This window comes from Oncorhynchus kisutch, linkage group LG19 (genome assembly GCF_002021735.2).
Source record: "Oncorhynchus kisutch isolate 150728-3 linkage group LG19, Okis_V2, whole genome shotgun sequence".
NCBI classification, from domain to species: Eukaryota; Metazoa; Chordata; class Actinopteri; order Salmoniformes; family Salmonidae; genus Oncorhynchus; species Oncorhynchus kisutch.
Window position 1 is genome coordinate 34,534,220 of NC_034192.2, and position 21,624 is coordinate 34,555,843.

Here is a 21,624-nt window from a genome sequence, read left to right on the forward strand (position 1 = left end):
CATTCCATGCATCCTTGCATTTGCAGACTTATGTAAAAGATCACATTTGGAATAGTAGATTGAAAGGTTATAGTTTATGCTAATATAAACGCAATGACTCTTCGCAACAAAAAACTTCAATGCAGCGTGTAGGCTTTCTTTGTACAGGAAAATGTTGGCCTTTTATAAGCACATTTCATGCAATTATACTACACTTTGAGACATTAGCAGAATATGTTTTTATTTGACATATTATACAGTAGCCTACTCTGCTGACACAGATCAATAAAAACTACATCGCCTTATCCATATAGTAGACCTACGAGAAGGGGAGACAAAATATGACGTCCATCTAACCTGGAGGAAATTGTAGTCCAAAAATAAAAATTTTTAAAAAAGGGTACTGACCCAATGCTAAAGACAGGGAATATGCACACTCAACGGAGACATTCCCCACTGCTGCCAATAAGATGGTCTACTTTTAGCTCAATTGAGTTGAGCATTTTTCATTGTCTTTTCTTTACAGCAATAGCCATTTGTTTTCCTAACTTTTCCCACGATTGTGTGTTTAAATATTGCGCTATTTCTGGCTGGGTGTTTCTGCTTTTCACTGAGTCGGAACTCAAATCCTAAAAATAAAATGTTGAGGTGAATAATCCTCTGTAGCCAAATTATTCTTTCTGGTGTAGTAGCCTATTTATAATGATTGTATGTATAGACATGAGTAAGCTAATTAGCCTGTATCATTTTTGGCAATTTAATAGAATTGACTTTAGGGAAAGCTTCCCCTAGCCTTATGGACGTGCCGCCTATGCATTTTAACATCTTCAAAATTCTATAAAAATGATGCACGCCGTTGCATCCGAGTTGGATGTTGTTACGATTAACCATAAACAATGCGATGGCGCAGCAGCACGACAGAGGGATTCTCTGGATGAGCCTTCATAAATATATGGATGACGAGAATGCATTTTAAGTGTCGCTACCCCGACGGCGATACGCAGGCCAGGAGAGGAGCGTTGAGGATCATTTAAAATAAATGAAGTGGAGTGAATTATTTAAAGGTACAAACTGAGAATTGAAACTTGCTTTTAGACTGCAGATGGAAAACCGACACAAAAAGCAACGGTGCACCCGTAGCTCCCTTATCTCCCCCAGAGCACCTCTCCCCCTGTCGCCCTCAGCCCCCTGAAAGCCTGTCCATTAGGTGCAGTGAGACAGGGAGTGCAGGGGTTACAACAGGGAAAACCCACTGTATTCCTCTTCATCTCCTCAGGTTCAGTCACGCAGGGTCAGGCTCTCTGTGCTCCATCAGCCTAAATATACTTTTTTATTCTGCTGTGTGGTGCAGATGAGCTCCAGTGGCTGGGTTTTCATTATAGGGTGGAGAGCGGAGCAAGGAGAACAGAAAAATACATCTGGCGTAAGCACTTCTGTCCATCAGACAGTATGGAGCCCAAGACCGACGGAGGAAAAACAAAGCACAGCTCTAATCAATAAGCTCTTCTGATGAAAACAGGCCAGAATTGGTTTTTTATTGTTTAAAAAAAAAAAACACCACAGCTGCCCAGGCCTTTGGCCTCTCTGTACACTCTTCCCCTCCTAGAGCACTCCTTCCATTAACCCCCAAAACTGGCCCCAGTCTCGACAGCCAGTTCTCACTCATCACTTGACAAACTATCCCCCTCTATCCCAACAAGTGATGTGGTATAGAGGATAGTGGATTCGAATACTGAACCATCCATACCCAAAACGTATGCACGCATGACTGCAAGACTGGATAAAAGCTTATGCTATATGGCATATAGTGTGTCTGTGTGGATCATAAGTAATGTCTAAATGCCACAACACATAGTCCAATGAAAGACTTGGTATAGAGACTGCTAAATAGTGTAGTGAACAGTAAACATTGAGTTGGCTGGCTGCGCAAGAAAGTGAGCATCTGGAATCATCCAGTCTCCTCCTCAGTCGAGAAACTATGCATCAGTGAGGAACATGTGCAGCTTCTAACTGGCTGTGTAAAATGTATCCCGGTAGCCCCAGGGCCTCTATGGTTACGTCAAGACAACCAATGAACACTCTGCCTGGGACCAAACACCATTGCTCTCAGAAGAATCATAACTGAGAAGGTCTAACACAGACTGGCTGTCCGGTCACAGCAGTGAACAATGTTTGTGTAGGAGGGGACTTGGATCACGGGACAATCCTTGTGTGTGGTCGCTGTAGACTGCTGCAGAGAGAGGCTCTTCTCCCTGAGTTGACCCGGGAAGCAGGTTCATAGAGCCTAGAGGCTCCCGCATTCTGTTTGACATCCACGCCTGGAAAGCCCTGATACAAGACAACATCCCCTGCCAGGCAAGGGCCTGCTTATTAGCGCTTGGGTCCAGGCAGCGTGGAGGCAGCAGGGCCGAGATGGGCCAGGCCCGAGATGGGCCAGGCCCAAGAACAGTCAGTGTGTCCACCTTCAGCAGGATGGGCAGCCAAGCCTGCTGAAAAAAACATGAGACTGCAGCAGCCCAGCCAGTTAGATGGACCTCACACCACAACAGAGAGAGTGAGATGCGCAGCAGAGGGAACAAAACTGCCTAAATGCTCCGGCCCTCGCACTTCAGACATGGTCTTTTTCAGTCAAAGCCACTGTTGGTTAACAAACACTCAGCCCCACCATCTCCACTACTAGATCTCAGAGGTCGGCGTCACCTGACATTTTCTAAGGAAGCATGAGCACAAGCTTACGGTCATGTACTATTTTGAACTATTTGTGGGGGGGATACTGTATCTAGGGTAGAAAGTATCAAAGTTTTTACATCTGGAAGAAATTCAGGACAGAAATAAAAATTAACATTTTTAAAGTCCAGAATGAAGGCATAGAATTCTCCAGAACAACAAGAACTCATTTCATAATTGCTAGAAATATGTGTTGTAGAAATAGAAAAATCAGACGAGGGCACGAAGGAAAAAAACCTTTTGAACGCACCATTGTGACAAAAGCCTGCACAATATCCTGAACGCCCTTCTGCTGTGCTGTCCTTTGAAGTCCTTGTACAAACAAACAGCAAGACAGATGTCCTTATGTAAGCTACAGTTGAAGTCGGAAGTTTACATACACTTAGGTTAGAATCATTAAAACTCATTTTTCAACCACTCCACACATTTCTTGTTAACCAACTATAGCTTTGGCAAGTCGGTTAGGACATCTACTTTGTGCATGACACAAGTAAGTTTCCAACAATTGTTTACAGACAGATTATTTCACTGTATCACAATTCCAGTGGGTCAGAAGTTTACATACACTAAGTTGACTGTGCCTTTAAACAGCTTAGAAAGTTCCAGAAAATGTTGCCATGGCTTTAGAAATTTCTAATAGCCTAATTGACATAATTTGAGTCAATTGGAGGTGTACCTGTGGATGTATTTCAAGGCCTACCTTCAAACTCAGTGCCTCTTGGCTTGTCATCATGGGAAAATCTAAAGAAAATCATCCGCCAACTCCTGGACAGCCTGTGGTGCAACGTGGCGTTGGAGGATGGAGCGAGACATGATGTCCCAGATGTGCTCAATTGGATTCAGGTCTGGGGAATGGGCAGGCCAGTCCATAGCATCAATGCCTTCCTCTTGCAGGAACTGCTGACACACTCCAGCCACATGAGGTCTAGCATTTGGAGGAACCCAGGGCCAACCACACCAGCATATGGTCACAAGGGGTCTGAGGATCTCATCTCGGTACCTAATGGCAGTCAGGCTACCTCTGGCGAGCACATTGAGGGCTGTGCGGCCCCCAAAGAAATGCCACCCCACACCATGACAGACACCACATCTGTCACGTGCTCAGTGTGAACCTGCTTTCATCTGTGAAGAGCACAGGGCGCCAGTGGCGAATTTGCCAATCTTGGTGTTCTCTGGCAAATGCCAAACGTCCTACACGGTGTTGGGCTGTATAAGCACAACCCCCACCTGTGGACGTCGGGCCCTCATACCACCCTCATGGAGTCTATTTCTGACCGTTTGAGCAGACACATGCACATTTGTGGCCTGATGGAGGTCATTTTGCAGGGCTCTAGCAGTGCTCCTCCTTGCACAAAGGTGGAGGTAGTGGTCCTGCTGCTGGGTTGTTGCCCTCCTACGGCCTCCTCCACATCTCCTGATGTACTGGCCTGTCTCCTGGTAGCGCCTCCATGCTCTGGACACTACGTTGACAGAAACAGCAAACCTTCTTGCCACATCCCGCATTGATGAGATGCACTACCTGAGCCACTTGTGTGGGTTGTAGACTTCGTCTCATGCTACCACTAGAGTGAAAGCACCGCCAGCATTCAAAAGTGAACAAAACATCAGCCAGGAAGCATAGGAACAGAGATGTGGTCTGTGGTCCCCACCTGCCGAACCACTCGTTTATAGGGGGTGTCTTGCTAATTGCCTATAATTTCCACCTGTTGTCTATTCCATTTGCACAACAGCATGTGAAATTTATTGTCAATCAGTGCTGCTTCCTAAGTGGACAGTTTGATTTCACAGAAGTGTGATTGACTTGGAGTTACATTGTGTTGTTTAAGTGTTCCCTTTATTTTTTTTAGCAGTGTATATAACAACAATACTGAGTGAACTATGAACACTAACTTAATACATAAATAAAATCTATTTGGTCTCAAAGAAATAATGAAACGTTCATTTGTTTAAATAATGGAAAAACCATGTTAGAAAAGAAAGGAAAAGTACAATATGTGCCATGTAAAAATGTTTAAGTTCAGCGCTCAGAACATATGAAAGCTGGTGGTTCCTTTTAACATGAGTCTTCAATATTCCCAGTTACGAAGTTTTAGGGTATAGTTATAAGAATTATAGGACTATTTCTCTCTATACCATTTGTATTTCATATACCTTTGACTATTGGATGTTCTTATAGGCACTTTAGTATTGCCAGCATAATCTCGGGAGTTGATAGGCTTGAAGTCAAACAGCGCTGTGCTTCAAGCATTGTAAGAGCTGCTGTTTGAATGAATGCTTACGAGCCTGCTGCTGCCTTCCACCACTCAGTCAGACTGCTCTAGAGGTCGACCGATTAATCAGAATGGCCGATTAATTAGGGCCGATTTCAAGTTTTCATAACAAATGGGAAATCGGTATTTTTGGACGCCGATTTTTTTTACAACTTTATTTAACGAGGCAAGTCAGTTAAGAACATGTTCTTATTTTCAATGACAACCCACCGTTCCTAGGCTGCCTGCCTTGTTCAGGGGCAGAACGACAGATTTTTACCTTGTCAGCTCTGGGATTCAATCTTGCAACCTTACGGTCTAACGCTCTAACCACCTGCCTCACGAGGAGCCTGCCTGTTACGCGAATGCAGTAAGAAGCAAAGGTAATTTGCTAGCTAGCGTTAAACTTAATCAATCATAATCACTAGTTATAACTACACGTGGTTGATGATATTACTAGTTTATCTAGCGTGTCCCGCGTTGCATATAATCGATGCGGTGCGCATTCACGAAAAAGGACTGTCGTTGCTCCAACGTGTACCTAACCATAAACATCAATGCCTTTCTTAAAATCAATACACAGAAGTATATATTTTTAAACCTGCATATTTAGCTAAAAGTAAGGTTAGCAGGCAATATTGGCCAGGTGAAATTGTGTCACTTCTCTTGCATTCATTGCACGCAGAGTCACGGTATATGCCACAGTTTGGGCAGCCTGGCTCATTGCAAACTTGCCAGAATTTTACGTATGACATAACATTGAAGGTTGTGCAATGTAACAGCAATATTTAGACTTATGGATGCCATCCGTTCGATAAAATACAGAACGGTTCCATATTTCACTGAAAGAATAAGCGTTCTGTTTTCGAAATGATAGTTTCCGGATTCGACCATATTAATGACCTACGGCTCGTATTTCTGTGTGTTATTATGTCCTAATTAAGTATGATTTGATAGAGCAGTCTGACTGAGCGATGATAGGCACCAGCAGGCTCATAAGCATTCATTCAAACAGCACTTTAATGTGTTTTGCCAGCAGCTCTGCTGTTTATGACTTCAAGCCTATCAACTCCCGAAATTAGGCTGGTGTAACCGATGTGCAATGGCTAGCTAGTTAGCGGGGTGCGCGCTAATAGCTTTTCAAATGTCACTCGCTCTGAGACTTGGCTCTACATGGGTAACGCTGCTTCGAGGGTGGCTGTTGTCGATGTGTTCCTGGTTCGAGCCCAAGTAGAGGCGAGGAGAAGGATGGAAGCTATACTGTTACACTGGCAATACTAAAGTGCCTATAACAACATCCAATAGTCAAAGGTATATGAAATACAAATGTTAGAGAGAAATAGTCCTATAATTCCTATAATAACTACAACCTAAAACTTCTTATCTGGGAATATTGAAGACTCATGTTAAAAGGAACCACCAGCTTTCATATGCTCTCATGTTCTGAGTAAGGAACTTAAACGTTAGCCTTCTTACATGGCACATATTGCACTTTTACTTTCTTCTCCAACACTTTTTGCATTTGTTTTTGCATTATTTAACTTCTTATGGCTGGGGGGCAGTATTGAGTAGCTTGGATGAATAAGTTGCCCAAACTAAACAGCCTGATCCTCAGTCTCAGTTGCTAATATATGCATATTATTATTAGTATTGGATAGAAAACTCTAAAAGTTTCCAAAACTGTCAAAATATTGTATGCGAGTATAACAGAACTGATATTGCAGGCGAAACTCTGAGGAAAACCAAACCAGGAAGTGGCTTCTATTTTGAAAACTCCATGTTCCATAGCCTGCCTTTGCTCCATTTAAAGGGATATCAACCAGATTCCTTTTCCTATCGCTTCCTCAAGGTGTCAGTCTTTAGACAAAGTTTCAAGCTTTTATTTTGAAAAAAATAGCGAAAAAGATCACATTGCGTCATTGTATGGCCGGGTGCCAGCAGCGTTTTGTATGCTTAACAGATGGGCAGCCATTGCCTTTCCCTCTGACTGAAAAAGACAGTTGCGGTTGATATATTATCAATTATATATTTTAAAAACAACCTGAGGATTGATTATAAAAAACTTTTGACATGTTTCTGTGGACATTACGGATACTATTTGGAATTTGTCTGCGTTGTCGTGACCGCTTTTTCCTGTGGATTTCTGAACATAACCCACCAAACAAACGGAGGTATTTTGGATATAAAAATAATCTTCATGGAACAAAAGGAACATTTGTGTAACTGGGAGTCTCGTGAGTGAAAACATCCGAAGATCAAAGGTAAACTATTAATTTGATTGCTTTTCTGATTTGTGACCAAGCTACTTGGTGCTAGGTGTACATAATGTTTTGTTGAGTGAACGATAAACTTACAAACGCTTGGATTGCTTTCGCTGTAAAACATTTTCAAAATCTGACATGACAGGTGGATTAACAAAAGGCTAAACTGTGTTTTGCTTTATTGCACTTGTGACTTCATGAATATAAATATTTTTTGTAATATTATTTGAATGTGGCGCTATGCAATTCAGCGGTTGTTGATGACAATTATCCTGTTAACGGGATGGCAGCCATAAGAAGTTAAACCAAATTGAACAGGTTGCCTTATTTGAGGCTAAATTGATTTTATTGATGTATTATATTAAGTTAAAATAAGTGTTCATTCAGTATTGTTGTAATTGTCATTATTACAAATAAATAGGCCGATTCATCCGTATCGGCTTTTTTTGGTCTTCCAATAAATCGGTATCGAAAAAAATCATAATCGGTCGACGTATAGACTGGTCTATCAAATCATATACTTAAATAAACACACAGATATATGAGCCTTTGGTCGTTAAATATGGCAAAATCCGGAAACTATCATTTCGAAAACAAAACGTTTATTCTTTCAGTGAAATATGGAACCGTTCCGTATTTTATCGAATGGGTGGCAACCCTAAGTGTAAATATTGCTGTTACATTGCACAACCTTCAATGTTATGTCATAATTACATACAATTCTAGCAAATTACTTACGATCTTTGTTAGAAAAAAATTGTCTTCACACAGTTCGCAACGAGCCAGGCGGCCAAAACTGCTGCATATACCCTGACTCAACTTGCACTGAACGCAAGCGAAGTGACAATTTCCCTAGTTAATATTGCCCGCTAACATAAATGTATTTTTACTACATATGCAGGTTTAAAAATATATACTTGTGTATTGATATTAAGAAAGGTATTGATGTTTATGGTTAGGTACATTGCAACGATTGTGCTTTTTTCGCAAATGCGCTTTTGTTAAATCATCAGCTGTTTGGCGAAGTTGAAGTAGGCTGTGATTCAATGATAAATTAACAGGCACCGCATTGATTATATGCAACGCAGGACAAGCTAGTTAACCTAGTAATATCAATCATGTGTAGTTAACTAGTGATTATGTGAATATTGTATTTTTTTTAAAGATAAGTTTAATGCTATCAAGCAACTTACCTTGGCTCTTTGCAGCCACAAGGTCCTTTTGATGCTGCACTCGTGCAACAGGTGGTCAGCCTGCCACGCAGTCTCCTCATGGATTGCAATGTAATCGGCATCCAAAAAGGCTGATTAAACGGTCGACCTCTACTTGCAATATTAGATTACTACATTTCTCTAAAACAGGCTATAGGCTACATGAGCACCACCAAGTCAGAACAGTAGACTAAGTTATGAGGGAAAGGGACCAAATGATTAGTGTGAGGCACATGGGCTACTAACAGCTTACTACACAACCTACACTTAGTATTACTCTCTTAGCTACAGAATACATATCTCCCTGGCATATTACATAATTTATGCAGCAAACATTGTGGGATTTACCTTGTGCTGTGCTCACTTAAACAGGAAGGTGGTGCGGCAGTCCTTCTTGTGGGCACATTTTTGTCAAACTTTGTCAAAGTCTGGCATTCTCTAGATTTATGGTGCTTTCAAGCCAACTGGGAACTCGGAAAAACAAGGTCGAATCACAACGTCAGTGATCTTCAGGTCGGAGCTCTAGAAAAAGGCCCAAGTTCCCATCTTGGAATTCCAAGTTGGACGACCGTTCAAAACATACCCCCCCCAAGAGTTCCCAGCTGAAGTGATGCTGGATAGACAGCATGGCCAATGTATTCAATCTTTTCTGGCCCATGGCATGCAATGCCTGCAGTTAGCCACTGACTCCTTCCAAACCACTCAATGCTGAATTTGCCATTTCCAACTTCTTGTGTAATGTTTATGTCCAATGGCCAATGAGTCCCGACACGTTTTATCTAGAATTTTTCTTCATATGACTTGATTGAAAGGGATTTGCTAGTAGATTGTCAACGTGACTCATGATGACTGCTTGTCTAGCTAAGATTTTGTAAGTATGATGTCGACATGATCAGTCCAATCAAAGCTACGGTAGATATAACGTGATTTGACGTCATTTTATCTGTGGCCAATGACGTTGAGTCTTCTTGGATGGGCACTTCTAGTGTAACTATGGCAGCAAACGAGGGGCTTGAATTTTTGAGGACTCCCCTTAGATTTTGCAGTGACGTAGTGTCCCCATCAGTGACAACACTGAGCCAATCACACCACAACTAGAGAACATTACCAAACCCCTAAGCTCCATATTATCCGATGGCTGCCCCACTACCACAGAAAGCACTGAACTAGGCTTAAAAACCTGCATTTGAGCTGCCTTAAGAAAGCAAAAAAAGAGACCATGTTTGTTTGCGGCTTCATTTACTAAGTCTGATTTTTTAATGAGGATTATTATTATTTTTGCTTGCAACATATTAATGCCAAAATAATATGCAAAACAAGCTCTGCCCCACCTGCCCTGAATGACGGGTTGCCACTGCTTGATGTGTCTGCTCTTCCCTCAGAGTCAAGGAAGGGGTTTCCTAATGGAATACTATCGCATTTCCACCAGTCTCCTCCTCTTCACAGATCTGGCTACTGCCTTCAAGGGGCTTGAGAGAACATGAAAAGCAGCTCCGTGAATCTGAATTCCTGTCAGAGCATTACAACCTCTGGAGCTTCCCCCTGACGTAAAGCCCAGCACCACTCGTTCTGTTTCCACAGCCATCTTTCATGACTTTGTGAAGACACTCTGGGCTTTAGCGGCACAGTGCATCTTAGGGGGAAGACAAGTTGTGCCCATGATTCCTCTTCAGAACTCTTTTGGATTGAGAGAGTCTCTCGCTCACTCGCTCTCCCCCCTCCCTCCCCCTGAGCGAATGGGAGTGCGGCATGAATTAGGAGGCAGAAAACCAGAGCTTGATATAACGGGAACAATGCGCATCAATGACAGCATGGCTGGCAGCTCCACACGAAACATTATTTACAGCTCACACAAAAATGAAATTAGAGGAGCACACAGCTCAGGAGGCAGAAAAAAATAAGCTGAACTGGCAACACTTAAAGAGGGTCAGGCTGCATAATTATAATATTGCTTTTCTTCCTTCACCACCAGTATCTATACTGCTCACATTGACTCTGGTGGATCAAACCTAAATGTGACAACAGGTTATTGGAGGGTAGGACTATAAAAAGGCAGTAAAAATGTGTTCATTGACTGAAGCTTGTGACTGTGCCTGTGGATAAGGACTTGATCCATGCTTCATCTTTGATGAGGACCATCAACCACCGATAATTGAAGGACTATAAAACCCGTAATGTGCAGAATGAAACGTATGGTTGAAATTCACTGACAACTGAAATTCAACCAAGACAGATGAGCAGCTTTTAGTTAAACAGAAACCGGATTGACGGATTGGCTACTTTAAATACAGGACTAAAATAAACAGAATAACAGTAATTGAATTACCATAAATTAACATTTAATATCACATTCAAGTGAAAAGGCAATGACAACCTGTTCTCCAAGATCAGTTGTTTTTAACTGACCATCTGAGAAGACTGATTTACCAGAAAGTTGATAGCTTGAACTACTGTTCACTCTGGGTGAGAAAGGTCCATGTAAAGAGGGAAACTTCGCAGCTCCAGCTTCAATACAAGGCAATGGAAACGTAAGCTGTCAATTTCCACTGAAGGCAAATTGCTCAAATCAGGCAATGTTTTACTTCAATTGACAACAGTAACTCATAACGACAAATGCTGTAGGCTACAAATAATGTTTGTGTTGTTCAGCAAAAAAACTGGTTAATTTTGTTACAATTATATATGTAAAACATAATGATTGTGTAAATTAATAGTGTAGCCAATAAACTACTGTACCTTTAACGGTCTAGTGGCACAAATGATAGTTAGCACGTTGGTAATACTGCCAGCAAACATGGTTTCATTGGTAGCAAGTGGCATCTCTCATAGCACATTAGCTATCGTGATAATTGCTTGACAGATGAGCAAAATGAGACTGTCTATTTACTCAACTAGCGATAATCCGCTAACGTTGGAAGGGGTGTAATCATTAGTCCAAAACGTTTTGCAACGGTAACCGTTTACTCCTAACGAAAAACGTTTCTACCGGACAAATTCAGGTAGGACCCTCCCCGTTTCGTTCCAAATGAATACACCCCTGGCTATAGCTATCAAAATGATGCTTAAACTTGAGTGCCGGGTGGCAGTCTAGCCATGTGTATTGCATACATACCAAACGGTTCAGTCTTCTCCGTAGCATATTTGAGTTTTTTCTTCTTTGGTAGCTGGGGACACCAACGAACTATTTTTTATTTCAACCAGTTTACTACAGACTCTGTTTGAGCTTTTCTGATAAATAATAAGTAACGTTACATTTATATTTGTTAACTAGCTCTCTATTTTCTACTCTAGTAGTGCTTATAGCTATATGGAATGCCGCAGCGATGCTACATTGTTTCCATTTTGTTTGAATTCTATCTCTTCTAACCATTCGCATTCTCCCTTTTAAATATTTTCCGCGTTGCGTTTTACTGTTCTAGTCGTGCTTCCCCATCCAAAAAAACCTGAAACTGTCCGCGACATCCTGTAGTTCTATGCCCTGTTGCTGTGTCTTTCCGAATTAATCATCACATACGATTCAACTCGCGGCACCAGTCACAAAAAAAAATGTGACCGACATACAAAAAGTAACTTCAATTTCGATTCATACGCAGGTCTTTCTCGCCTACTACTGCCCCCTTATTTCCCGTCAGTCAAACCCCTGTCAAATATATATTTTCTACTCTACCCCCCCATTAGCGTCATCAGCGTCTCGTCCATTGACGATATAATATGAACGACTCGTCAGCAACACTAAAAAAGAACTTCCGGGTCATGTAATTTCGGAAACGTTTTAAATAAAAGTTCCCTACGTAATAGAAGAAAAGTGTCAACAACCTGTATTCATTCATGATAATATAAAAATAAATCTAAACATGAACAATTAATAATATTTGTTCATATTTAAGTGACATTTGCATTACATTTGGGTATTAAAACATGTTCCAAGTTCAAATAAATTACCTCAATGCAAATCACTGTATATTAAATACCTATTGGCTATTCTAGGTGCTGCAGTAAAAGTATTGTAGGGAATAGTCAGCAGGGTCTGGAGAATATATATATGGTGTCATTTCATGTGGCTCTGAATAATATAGAGTGTTGCTGGGGTTTTACTCCACCCATTCCATTGGCCACAATGTAAATCATTGTGTATGGGAATACATAGTGGTTTATAGAGCAAAACATATTTTGGGTGCCTCAGTAAAATGGTTGTAGAGAATACTCAGTAGGGTCTGTAGAATGTATGTATGGTGTCAATTCATGGATCTCTGAATTGGAGTGTTGCTTGACAATCATTTAAGCTCCAATCATTTCTCAATGTGCTCCGTTTAATAATATTCTTTATATTTATTTATAATATTTATTTAGAATATTCTTAGATTTACATAATTTAAACATTATGCACTTGCAAAGATGCAATTTTTTTAAATTTCTTATCAGTGTTTTACCACAGACTTTTATTTTGAAGGCAAAATCCGAAAACCGGATGTCTTAATGTATGATCCAGCTAATGCTGCTGCCGTGAAACTAATCTCAATCCCCACAACGCTCCCACGTTTATAAACTCCGCCCGTTGAAGATGCAGCGACCATTGCTGGGTTCCAAACAACTTGGAACTCGGAACTCGGAACTGGGAACTCAGAAATCTCCGACGTCCGAGCGTTCAAAATAACTGGGAACTCTGACAAAAACGAGCTCCGACTTGGGGAAAAAAACTATTTGAATAGTCATCCAACTAGAAATTCTGGAACTCGAGCCTCTTTCTAGAGCTCCAACTTTCCGACCTGAAGATCGCTGATGTCATGATTTGACTTCGTATTTTTCCGAGATGACAGTTGTCTTGAACGTGGCATATGAGGTGTTGCACTGGGATTTGTTGCCATCATAGGCCTATTGGGGAACTACATTAGCTACTTTCTTTTTTTTACAGTCTGGTCTATCCTATACCAGTGTCAACAATAAAGATGGGGCACTTTTTATATACACAAATGTACATTATTACATACAGTGCATTTGGAAATTATTCAGACCCCTTCCCCTTTTCCACATTTTGTTACATTACAGCTTTATTTTAAAATTGATATAATAACAACAATCTTCATCAATCTATACACAATACACCATAATGGCAAAGTGAAAACTGGTTTTTAGATTTACATAAGTATTCCAACCCTTTGATATGAGACTCTAAATTGAGCTCAGGTGCATCCTGTTTCCATTGATCATCCTTGAGATGTTTCTACAACTTGATTCGGGTCAACCTGTGGTAAATTCAATTGATTGGACATGATTTGGAAAGACACACACCTGTCTCTATTTGGTCCTACAGTTGACAGTGCATGTCAGATCAAAAAACAAGCCATGAGATTGAAAGATTTGTCCGTAGAGCTCAGAGACAGGATTGTGTCGAGGCACAAATCTAGGGAAGGGTACCAAAACAATTCTGCAGCACTAAAGGTCCCCAAGAACACAGTGGCATCCATCATTCTGAAATGGAAAAGGTTTGGAACCACCAAGACTCTTCCTGGAGATGGCCGCCCAGCCAAACTGAGCAATCGGGGAAGAGCCTTTGTCAGGGAGGTGACCAAGAACACAATGGTTACTCTGTGGAGATGGGAGAACCTTCCAGAAGGACAACCATCTCTGCAACACTCCACCAAGTAGGCCTTTATGGTAGTGGCCAGACGGAAGCCACTCCTCAGAAAAAAGGCACATGACAGCCATTTGCCAAAAGTCACCTAAAGGACTCTCAGATCATGGGAAACAAGATTCTCTGGTCTGATGAAACCAAGATTGAACTCTTTGGCCTGAATGCCAAACGTCACGTCTGGAGGAAACCTGGCATGGTGGTGGGAGCATCTTGCTGTGGGGATGTTTTTCAGCGGCAGGGACTGGGAGACTAGTCAGGTTTGAGGGAAAGATTAACAGAGCAATGTACACAGAGATTCTTGATGAAAACCTGCTCCAGAGTGCTCAGGACCTCAGACTGGGGCAAAGGTCCAGTCTCTGAATATCCTGAAGTGGCCCAGCCAGAGCCCAGACTTGAACCCAATCTAACATTTCTGGAGAGACCTCAAAATAGCTGTGCAGCAATGCTCCCCACCAAACCTGAAAGAGCTTGAGAGGATATGCAGAGAAGAATGGGAGAAACTCCCCAAATACAGGTGTGCCAAGCTTGTAGTGTCATACCCAAGACAACTCAATGTTGTAATCGCTGCCAAAGATATCTTAACAAAGTATTGAGTAAAGGGTCTGAATACTTATGTAAATTTGATATTTTCGTATTTATTTTTATTGTTTATCCTAAAACAATATAAAATTAGATCATACAAGGGACAAACCATGCCTTAAATTGAGATCTTTACATTTTTCACTTACAGTGCCTTGCGAAAGTATTCGGCCCCCTTGAACTTTGCGACCTTTTGCCACATTTCAGGCTTCAAACATAAAGATATAAAACTGTATTTTTTTGTGAAGAATCAACAACAAGTGGGACACAATCATGAAGTGGAACGACATTTATTGGATATTTCAAACTTTTTTAACAAATCAAAAACTGAAAAATTGGGCGTGCAAAATTATTCAGCCCCCTTAAGTTAATACTTTGTAGCGCCACCTTTTGCTGCGATTACAGCTGTAAGTCGCTTGGGGTATGTCTCTATCAGTTTTGCACATCGAGAGACTGAATTTTTTTCCCATTCCTCCTTGCAAAACAGCTCGAGCTCAGTGAGGTTGGATGGAGAGCATTTGCGAACAGCAGTTTTCAGTTCTTTCCACAGATTCTCGATTGGATTCAGGTCTGGACTTTGACTTGGCCATTCTAACACCTGGATATGTTTATTTTTGAACCATTCCATTGTAGATTTTGCTTTATGTTTTGGATCATTGTCTTGTTGGAAGACAAATCTCTCTCCCAGTCTCAGGTCTTTTGCAGACTCCATCAGGTTTTCTTCCAGAATGGTCCTGTATTTGGCTCCATCCATCTTCCCATCAATTTTAACCATCTTCCCTGTCCCTGCTGAAGTAAAGCAGGCCCAAACCATGATGCTGCCACCACCATGTTTGACAGTGGGGATGGTGTGTTCAGGGTGATGAGCTGTGTTGCTGTTACGCCAAACATAATGTTTTGCATTGTTGCCAAAAAGTTCAATTTTGGTTTCATCTGACCAGAGCACCTTCTTCCACATGTTTGGTGTGTCTCCCAGGTGGCTTGTGGCAAACTTTAAACAACACTTTTTATGGATATCTTTAAGAAATGGCTTTCTTCTTGCCACTCTTCCATAAAGGCCAGATTTGTGCAATATACGACTGATTGTTGTCCTATGGACAGAGTCTCCCACCTCAGCTGTAGATCTCTGCAGTTCATCCAGAGTGATCATGGGCCTCTTGGCTGCATCTCTGATCAGTCTTCTCCTTGTATGAGCTGAAAGTTTAGAGGGACGGCCAGGTCTTGGTGGATTTGCAGTGGTCTGATACTCCTTCCATTTCAATATTATCGCTTGCACAGTGCTCCTTGGGATGTTTAAAGCTTGGGAAATCTTTTTGTATCCAAATCCGGCTTTTAACTTCTTCACAACAGTATCTCGGACCTGCCTGGTGTGTTCCTTGTTCTTCATGATGCTCTCTGCGCTTTTAACGGACCTCTGAGACTATCACAGTGCAGGTGCATTTATACGGAGACTTGATTACACACAGGTGGATTGTATTTATCATCATTAGTCATTTAGGTCAACATTGGATCATTCAGAGATCCTCACTGAACTTCTGGAGAGAGTTTGTTGCACTGAAAGTAAAGGGGCTGAATAATTTTGCACGCCCAATTTTTCAGTTTTTGATTTGTTAAAAAAGTTTGAAATATCCAATAAATGTCGTTCCACTTCATGATTGTGTCCCACTTGTTGTTGATTCTTCACAAAAAAATACAGTTTTATATCTTTATGTTTGAAGCCTGAAATGTGGCAAAAGGTCGCAAAGTTCAAGGGGGCCGAATACTTTCACAAGGCACTGTAAGTACCTGCACCTGCTGTCCTTTCAAATTCAAATCCAAACATTTCAGTTGGGCAGTTTGGTTCCTGTAAGAACTTCCACCAACTAAGGAGGTTCCTCAATGAACCCCACCTCCCATAGGGTTCTTGGAAGAACCTTTTGGGGGCAATTGTCTGTGCCAAGAACCCTAAGGTTCTTCGAAGAATCTTTGAGGATCTTTGAAGAACCCTTGTTCAAAATGAGCAATGTCAGAAACCAAAATATAAATAGTGTACAAAACATTATGGGGGCTCCCGAGTGGTGCTGCGGTCTAATGTACTGCATCTCTGTGTTAGAGGCTTCACTACAGATCCGATTCCAGTCTGTATCACAACCGGCTGCGATTGGGAGTCCCATTGGGTGGCGCACCATTGGCCCAGCGTCGTTCGGGTTAGGGCTTGGCCAGGGTAGGCCGTCATTGTAAATAAGAATTTGTTCTTACCTGACTTGCCTAGTTAAATAAAGGTTAAATAAAAATTAACATTGCTCCATCCATTACATAGACTGACCCGGTGAAAGCTATGATCCCTTATTGATGTCACTTGTTAAATCCACTTCAATAAGAGTACATGAAAAAACAATCATATTTAAGCCTTGAGACAATTGAGACATGAATTGTGTGCCATTCAGAGCATTCCACAGGGATGCTGGCCCATGTTGACTCCAATGCTTCCCACAGTTGTATCAAGTTGGCTGGATGATCAGTGGATCATTCTTGATACAGACGGAAACTGCTAATTGTGGAAAAACCCAGCAGTGTTGCAGTTCTTGACACTCAAACTGGTAGGCATCTACCATACCCCGTTCAAATATTTTGATATTTTGTCTTGCCCATTCACCCTCTGAATGGCACACGTACAGTACTGTACACAATCCATGTCTCAAGGCTGGAAAATGATTCTTTAACCTGTCTCATCCCCTTCTTCTACACTGATTGAAGTGGATTTATCAGATGACATCCATAAGGGATCATAGCTTTCACCTGTATTCACCAGTCTATGTCATGGAATGAGCGAGTTTTCATAATGTTTTGTACATTCAGTGTATATTTCATATTCAATCAAAGTGATCATGATGAAAATAATAACTGAAAAAGGCTTGGAGATTGTATTCAATTCTAGATCCTATTACCTTCCGCATCCTAATGAAATGCTTAGAGGACACACCCGCAGCCCTCATTGTACTAATCCAAGATGGCGTAGCAGTCAGACGTCTTTGTCCTTCGTCTTGTCGTGTCCCATGTATATATATTTTTATATATTTTTCTTCGCATATATTTTCTATATTTTTCTAAACCTCAACTTCAAAATACTCTCCTGCAACCCGCCTCACCCAATGGGGTGTAGATCTGTTTTTTCTAAAGTATTTTTATTTACCTCAGAACCTGAATTCGCCAACAGAAGCTAGCCAGCTCACTTTCTACTAGCTAGTAGTCAGCTAACCACTGCTAGCGGTCATCAGCTAACCTTACTAGCTCTCGCCAGTTTGTACAATGCGATTCAAACCAGAGCATACCAGACCTATTTTCTCTCCATATCCCCAGATTTCTACCGCAAGCTCTGAAACTTTTCACCTGGATCATCGCAGCTAGCTAGCTGCAATCCGAGTGACTACTCCTGGCTAACGTCTGTCCCAAAGCAAGCACCAATTAGCCTGGAGCTAGCCCATGCTAGGCCCATTCTCCCGGCTAGCTGAGGAGGCCTATCAGCCACTCTTGGGCTACAATACCTGGACCCTTTCTACTGTCGGTACTGGGAACAGAACTCCGATCCTTCACGACTGGACTACCGACGTAATCTGCTCAAGGGGGTACTCAACTGGCCCCTACTTTGTGACTTCCCCTGAATGCCCATCTGCTAGTCTGTTAGCTGTCTAGAGCATTTCGGACTGTTAGCTAATAGGCCCATCAGCCAATTTCTCAGGCACAATACCTATTTTGCCAATTGGCCCGGGCCCCTTTTACTCAACGAAGCCCTGCTTATCCATCAAGACTGGACTACCGACGTAATCTGCCCAAGGTTTTTTTTCCAACAGGCCCCTCCATCGCGATGTCTGCTGAATGCCCATCTGCTAGCCTGCTAGCCGCGGCCCGCTAGCTGTCTAGAGCAAATTGGTCTGTTCACTGATTAATCCATTGGCCAATTTCTTGGGCCACTATAACTATTTTGCCAATTGGACTTGAACCCCTATGCTACTCGGAACCCTACTAATCCATCACGACTGGTCTATCGACGTCCTCGCACGCGAGGCTAAAACAGACTTTCCTCCGCTGTGACGTCCCTCTAAGGCCCTTCTGCTAGCTTGCTAGCCCCGGCCTGCTAGCTGTCTGAATCGCCGTGTCTCTAGCCAGCCCAACCACTCACTAGACCCCTATGATCACTCGGCTACGCATGCCTCTCCCTAATATCCATATGCCTTGTCCATTACTGTCCTGGTTAGTGATTATTGTCTTATTTCACTGTAGAGCCTCTAGCCCTGCTCAATATGCCTTAATCAACCATTTAGTTCCACCTCCCACATATGCGGTGACATCACCTGGTTTAAACGTCTCTAGAGACAATATCTCTCTCATCATTACTCAATGCCTAGGTTTACCTCCAATGTACTCACATCCTACCATACCTTTGTCTGTACATTATGCCTTGAATCTATTCTATCGCGCCCAGAAACCTGCTCCTTTTACTCTCTATTCCAAACGTACTAGAAGACCAGTTCTGATAGCCTTTAGCCGTACCCTTATCCTACTCCTCCTTTGTTCCTCTGGTGATGTAGAGATTAATCCAGGCCCTGCAGTGCCTAGCTCCACTCCTACTCCCCAGGTGCTCTCATTTGTTGACTTCTGTAACTGTAAAAGCTTTGGTTTCGTCCATGTTAACATTAGAAGCCTCCTCCCTTAGTTTGTTTTATTCACTGCTTTAGCACACTCTGCCAACCCGGATGTCCTAACCGTGTCTGAATCATGGCTTAAGAAGACCCCCAAAAACCCTGACATTTCCATCCCTAACTATAACATTTTCCGACGAGACAGAACTGCCAAAGGGGGCGGTGTTGCAATCTACTGTAGAGATAGCCTGCAGAGTTCTGTCTTACTATCCAGGTCTGTACCCAAACAATTCGAGCTTCTACTTTTAAAAATCCACCTTTCCAGAAACAAGTCTCTCACCGTTGCCGCTTGTTATAGACCACCCTCAGCCCCCAGCTGTGCCCTGGACACCATATGTGAATTGATTGCCCCCCATGTATCTTCAGAGCTCGTGCTGCTAGGTGACTTAAACTGGGGCATGCTTAACACCCCGGCCATCCTACAATCTAAGCTTGATGCCCTCAATCTGCCAGTGTGCTCACTAGCTAGATAGTGTGCTCACTAGCTTGTTAGCTTACAAAATAATTAGTGAGTGTGCAGTGTGCACAAAACAGCTAACAGCTAGCTAGCCAAACATTTTTTTGGGGGGGGGGTGGATTTTTTTTACATTTGAGGCTTAAAACTGTATTTACACTGTGATTTCAACACACTGTTTAGCTAGTGAGTTAGCTATGCTTTTATCCCAAAACAGCCTCCCTCCGTTTGTGTAACTAGCCGCAGACTGACGTTCTTGTGGGCTGCTGTCGATGAGCTTGACCCTTCTTTTTCTTCTTCCTTGGTATCATGGTGTTCGCACATTTTGTTTGAGCTTTCCGCCAACTACTTTGCAGTAGTGTGTGGTCGATCACGTTACATTTTGTGATACAACAAATAGAAAGGAAGGGGGAAAGGAAAAATTGCACCACCAACTAACCCTACGCCAATATACTATTATTTAATCAAAATAAAAACACCACCCTAAAAGGCAGTGATCCACTTTCTCTAAAAACGTCACTTCCACTGGGACAGAATCATCATTTGCATCACCATCAGGGCAAGTGTTGGACTCTGAGGTCTTCTCCACAACTGCCAGGTAATTCATCCTCCCTCTTATCAGGTTACATTTCTGAGCCATCAGAGACAGCAGAGTACGATTAGTACTTGGCGCCATTCTTCCTCCACACACATCTTCCCTCTGCGCTCTGCTCTGTTTTTTTTCTTCCTCTCTGTCCATAACCACTTCGATCCATTCACCATGCTCATGCCACGCCTTCATCTGTTGTATTGTTTGCAGAAAACCCACTGATGGCCTTTCTCCAATACCCAATATCTGTTCCTGAGCCCAGTTGACTTATTCTGGCTGTCTCTGACCTCTCCATGCTCGCAAAACCTGTGCTTGATTCTATATCCCCTTGTGGCTTTATAGTGGACTGCAATCGAACATACTTCCTTTAATTCTCGCTTCTGATCGTGTTGCAGTTTTTCTCAATAGCTTGAAAGTGTTTCTTAAAACAATTCTGTTGATTTCTTAAACAGCTGATTCATGACACTGAACACTGTTGCATTTTGCAAAACCGATTTTCAAAATGTAACTGCCTTTTGCAGTCTGATCCAACTACCAGTGTCAATATAGTAATGACACTGTAAACGTATGTAAATATCAGCAAATATTATTATTTCATACATTGATACAATGGAATTCTACATATACAATGAAAGAGAAATGTATTCAAATCAAATGTTATTTGTCACATGCGCCGAATACAACAGGTGTAAACCTTACAGTGAAATACTTATTTACAAGCACTTAACCAACAATGTTTTAAGAAAATAAGTGTTAAGTAAAAAATTGAAAGTAAAAGTAACAATATAATTTAACAGCAGCAGTAAAATAACAATAGCAAGGCTATATACAGGCCGTACCGGTACAGAAATAATGTGTGGGGGCACCGGTTAGTCGAGGTAATATGTTCATGTAGGTAGTGTTAAGGTGACTACAGTGAGGGAAAAAAGTATTTGATCCTCTGCTGATTTTGTACGTTTGCCCACTGACAAAGAAATGATCAGTCTATAATTTTAATGGTAGGTTTATTTGAATAGTGAGAGACAGAATAACAACAAAATCCAGAAAAACGCATGGCAAGAATGTTATAAATTTATTTGCATTTTAATTAGGGAAATAAGTATTTGATCCCCTCTCAATCAGAAAGATTTCTGGCTCCCAGGTGTCTTTTATACAGGTAACGAGCTGAGATTAGGAGCACATTCTTAAAGGGAGTGCTCCTAATCTCAGCTTGTTACCTGTATAAAAGACACCTGTCCACAGAAGCAAATCAATCAATCAGATT

At 41.8% G+C, this 21,624-nt stretch overlaps 1 protein-coding gene across 12 annotated transcripts in view; it reads right to left on the bottom strand.

The window, feature by feature from the left end:
• LOC109864736 (phospholipid-transporting ATPase 11C) overlaps positions 1-12,130 on the bottom strand; it is a 66,512-nt gene extending 54,382 nt beyond the window's left edge. For 11 of the 12 annotated variants that reach the window (XR_004204174.1, XR_004204175.1, XM_031797287.1 and 8 more), the window contains exon 1: positions 11,540-12,130. Coding sequence is in view for 10 of the 12 variants with exons in the window: in XM_031797287.1 (XP_031653147.1) it covers positions 11,540-11,566 (27 nt within the window). In the remaining 2 variants the exon portion in view is untranslated. The remainder of the gene's footprint in view (positions 1-11,539) is intronic. The other variant, XM_031797285.1, reaches the window with a different exon arrangement.
• Positions 12,131-21,624: the final 9,494 nt, after the last annotated feature.